At 45.1% G+C, this 5000-nt stretch overlaps 1 protein-coding gene across 1 annotated transcript in view; it reads right to left on the bottom strand.

Annotated features, from left to right (window-relative positions):
* Positions 1–4528: 4528 nt before the first annotated feature.
* Positions 4529–5000, bottom strand: part of LOC311119195 (OTU domain-containing protein 7A-like) — a gene marked incomplete at both ends in the record, with an annotated part of 9869 nt that continues 9397 nt past the window's right edge. The window contains one exon of the mRNA XM_084193929.1: positions 4529–4678. Coding sequence (XP_084050055.1) covers positions 4529–4678 — 150 coding nt within the window. The remainder of the gene's footprint in view (positions 4679–5000) is intronic.

Genomic DNA, 5000 nt, shown 5'->3' with positions numbered 1-5000 from the left:
AAATTATAAAATTGAAAATTGAAAACAAATTCCAGTTGGGGAACCCTGGCATATACTGTAGGCAGTGGAGCTTCTGACTAGAACACAGCATGACATCACAAGGAAGACAGCATGACATCACAAGGAAGACAGTAGTTGTTCTGGACAGCGTTCTAGAATGTTTACAGGAGGTTCCAAACAGGGAAGCATGGGGATTGAGTCCCAAATGGCACCCTATGCCCTATATAGTGCACTACTTTTTTTTTTTTACCACAGTAGCAACACTACAAAGAGAACAGGGTTTTATTTGGGACTATGCGGTCCGGTCAAAAGTAGTGCACTATGCAGGGAACAGGGTGCCATTTGGGACTCATCCCGTGACCAGTCAGTGTGACTGGGACCGGGTCCAGCTAGCCTCAACGTGAGGTGGTGTGCTGTGTTCTTCTCTATAGTAAACAGAGACTGGTAGAAACTTGGCTGGGACATGAAGGTCACAAACACTACAGCTATCTAGGAACACTGAACAACACAGATCTTCCCGTTGATTGTGCTAAAAGGGAGAACAGAGACAACAGGTGCCCAGATAGGATATAATAATAAGCCATTTAGCAGACGCTTTTATCCAAAGCGACTTACAGTCATGCGTGCATACATTTTTGTGTATGGGTGGTCCCGGGGATCGAACCCACTACCTTGGCGTTACAAGCGCCGTGCTCTACCAGCTGAGCTACAGAGGATATGAAACCTAGCAGTTTGACACAAAATGGTGGTCAAAAGAGATAGAGACCCTATATTTCTATGAGAGAGACAGTAGATCCACGGATACAGTACGAATACAGCAGTCTGACACAAAATGGCGGTTATCAAAAGCCCCAGCTGTCAAAACAAGTCTTTACACCACCTGTAAGGCAGCAAGGCTGCGTGATTCCATAGCTAGCTGCCTTCCATCGCTTTGTCTAAAAGAAACACCAGGAACTCATCTCAGAACACATCAACAGGATCCAACGGCAACTAAACAGCAGCAATATTCAACGCCGGTCCTGGTGGGGACCACACAGGACAGCACATGTTTGTTCCAGCCCAACAATAATAACACAACGGAATTCAACTAAATAAGGGTTTGATGACGAGCTGATTAGTTGAACCAGATGTGTTAGTGTTGCATTACTGTCTGTGGGAAACACTGCGGCAGCCTAAAGACAGTGCTGCAGTCCCTCCCTCACTGGCTGCGCAATGGCTTCTTTCATTGAGTCACCGCTGCCCTCTGGTGGAGTTCAGGTGTAATATATCCCATTACTGAAAGAGCGTGGCACAGATAAAGGATTCATCCCAAGAATACTAATTACTAATACTGTCGTTAATGATGATACATGTATGTTCACGTTTTTGGTACATTTCACACTTCACTCCATCCCTCAAGCTAGCGGTCATAGTCAGTAAGAGTGTTGAATGAAACAGAGGTTTTTAAGATAACACGGCCTCGTTCATTTTGGTGGAAGACAGTGGAAATGCTGATTGGGCCAACTTACTGTAAAGCAGTAAAAATGCTAAGAGTCAATCTAAAAATAGTTTTAAATAACTGTTTATATAGACTGGCTTTAGTCATATTTGCTAAACCACAGCAATAAAACAAGCATATAAAACCAGCAATGCTGGGAAGACCAAAAAGGATTGTTATTATAAGAGAGAGAGAAAAAAAGTATCTCTCTCTCTCGCTCTCTCTCTCCACCCCCCCCACCCCCACCCACCCCCCAGCTGTCTGTCCATGCAGCCCTATGCCAGCCCAGGGGAGAGAAGGTGGGAGAGATGGAGGAGGGGAGAGAGAGAGAGAGAGAGGGAGAGAGAGAGGGAGGGAGGGAGGAAAGGAGGGGAAGTAGGGAGGGTTAAAGGAGCCAGTCAGGATGAGAAATGTCCCACAGAGGGCAGACTAACACAGGGGTCTCTGTAGTGTAGCTGTTAGCTGTAGCCTGGATCACAGACACCTCACATACTGCAGGACTGCAGAGCGACAGGGTGACAAACTAATTTAGCCCCCGAGGGCCGCATTCTGTCTTCAACGAGGTCCGGAGGGCCGCATTCTGTCTTCAACGAGGTCCGGAGGGCCGCATTCTGTCTTCAACGAGGTCCGGAGGGCCGCACTGAACATGTCTTATATTTCCTCGCCATCACAAATTGCAAATGATAGTCCTCCCTGACTGTCTAGCTTTCATTTCGGTGATTATTAGCGAGTTGGACAGAGTCAAGAAACTGTATGAATGTAGGTCCATTATCATTTCTACACAGTTTCGGTTTGGCTTTAGGCATTTTAAAGCTGCAATATGTAACTTTTTGGGAGACCCGACCAAATTCACATAGAAATGTATGTTATAGATCTGTCATCCTCATTGAAAGTAAGTCTAAGAAACGGTAGATCTGTTCTATGTTCTACTATTTCTATGCTTCCAGATCTTAAGTTTCGTTTTTGCGTCTTTTACTTTCAGTTTTGTACACCAGCTTCAAAACAGCTGAACATAAAATATAATATTTGGAAATTGAAAATATATTTCACAGCGCTTTAGATGGTACAATGATTCTCTCCACTATACGTGCTTGTTTTGTTACATAATTAGGCAAACGATTAGAATTTTAGCAACCTGGAAATGTCGGAGCGATCTCTGCATAGTGCCGCTTTAAAGTATAACATTAAAATAATAATAATATGATTATTATATATATATTCTTTTTAAACTCAAACCACCCGCGGGCCGGATTGGACCCCCGTCATGGGCCTTATGTTTGACACCCCTGTGTAGAGACACCTACATCTACATAACAGATTGTATGTCTGTCTGCATGCTTGTCTATTTCATGGTGAACTTGTCGACCCAGTGACACCATAATAAAGACGACCCAGGGACACCATAATGAAGACGACCCAGGGACACCATAATAAAGACGACCCAGGGACACCATAATAAAGACGACCCAGGGACACCATAATAAAGACGACCCAGGGACACCATAATAAAGACGACCCAGGGACACCATAATAAAGACGACCCAGGGACACCATAATAAAGACGACCCAGGGACACCATAATAAAGACGACCCAGGGACACCATAATAAAGACGACCCAGGGACACCATAATAAAGACGACCAAGGGACACCATAATAAAGACGACCCAGGGACACCATAATAAAGACGACCCAGGGACACCATAATAAAGACGACCCAGGGACACCATAATAAAGACGACCCAGGGACACCATAATAAAGACGACCCAGGGACACCATAATAAAGACGACCCAGGGACACCATAATAAAGACGACCCAGGGACACCATAATAAAGACGACCCAGGGACACCATAATAAAGACGACCCAGGGACACCATAATAAAGACGACCCAGGGACACCATAATAAAGACGACCCAGGGACACCATAATAAAGACGACCCAGGGACACCATAATAAAGACGACCCAGGGACACCATAATAAAGACGACCCAGGGACACCATAATAAAGACGACCCAGGGACACCATAATAAAGACGACCCAGGGACACCATAATAAAGACGACCCAGGGACACCATAATAAAGACGACCCAGGGACACCATAATAAAGACGACCCAGGGACACCATAATAAAGACGACCCAGGAATGTGAATCAAGATGTGCCTATTTGATCATTATGAAGAACTTAGGATGTCCCTAATATGACTAAAGTGTCTGACGATGTCCTAAAATATGTGCCGTCTCTCTTAAGGTGGGGTTTACGGGATACATTTCTGGACATCCTCAGATACTTAAGCGGTCCCGGTACACAATTTAGGACATTCTCAGTCATCTTAGGAGTCCCGGTATACTATTTAGGACATCCTTAGTCACCTTAGGAGTCATGGTATATGTTTTAGGACATTGTCAGTTACCTTAGGAGTCATGGTATACGTTTTAGGACATTGTCAGTCACCTTAGGAGTCATGGTATACGTTTTAGGACATCCTTAGTCACCTTAGGAGTCATGGTATACGTTTTAGGACATTGTCAGTCACCTTAGGAGTCATGGTATACGTTTTAGGACATCCTTAGTCACCTTAGGAGTCATGGTATACGTTTTAGGACATTGTCAGTCACCTTAGGAGTCATGGTATACGTTTTAGGACATTGTCAGTCACCTTAGGAGTCATGGTATACGTTTTAGGACATCCTTAGTCACCTTAGGAGTCATGGTATACGTTTTAGGACATTGTCAGTCACCTTAGGAGTCATGGTATACGTTTTAGGACATCCTTAGTCACCTTAGGAGTCATGGTATCCGTTTTAGGACATTGTCAGTTACCTTAGGAGTCATGGTATACGTTTTAGGACATCCTTAGTCACCTTAGGAGTCCCGGTATACTATTTAGGACATCCTTAGTCACCTTAGGAGTCATGGTATATGTTTTAGGACATTGTCAGTCACCTTAGGAGTCCCGGTATACGTTTTAGAACATCCTCAGTCAACTTAGGAGTTACGGTATACATATTAGGACATCCTCAGACAACTTCTAGTGGTGTGTTTTACCTTGTTCCTGGTGCTGGTCCTTCTGCTCCATGGACACCAGGGCAGAGAAGTGTGCCTGGTCATAGGCTAGGACCAGGGGGGAGCAGTGGCACAGGTTAGGAGGCACCTCCAAGGGCAGGTACAGCCCTCCAAACGGGATGGGGGCAAATGCTGAGGGGGAGGGGGGGAGGAAGGAGAGGTCAGGGAGTTCTATTACATGGAGGTTGAGATGAAAGGCACAGTGTAAAGTTCTCTTTTTGTCCCATCTGGGAATGAGCGTAGTTTGATTTATGCGAATGAGTCTGACCAGAGCGGCAGGTAGCTTAGTGGTTAAGAGCGCTGTGCCAGTAACCGAAAGGTCGCTGGTTCTAATCCCCGAGCCGACTAGGTGAAAAATCTGTCGATGTGCCCTTGAGCAAGGCACTTAACCCTAATTGCTCCTGTAAGTCGCTCTGGATAAGAGCGTCTGCTAAATGACGAGAATGTAAATATC

This window comes from Coregonus lavaretus, assembly GCF_964263955.1.
Source record: "Coregonus lavaretus genome assembly, contig: HAP1_SCAFFOLD_9190, whole genome shotgun sequence".
In the NCBI taxonomy this organism is placed as follows: Eukaryota; Metazoa; Chordata; class Actinopteri; order Salmoniformes; family Salmonidae; genus Coregonus; species Coregonus lavaretus.
Note: the sequence above shows the minus strand (reverse complement) of the source record. Positions and strands in the feature narration are given on the sequence as shown.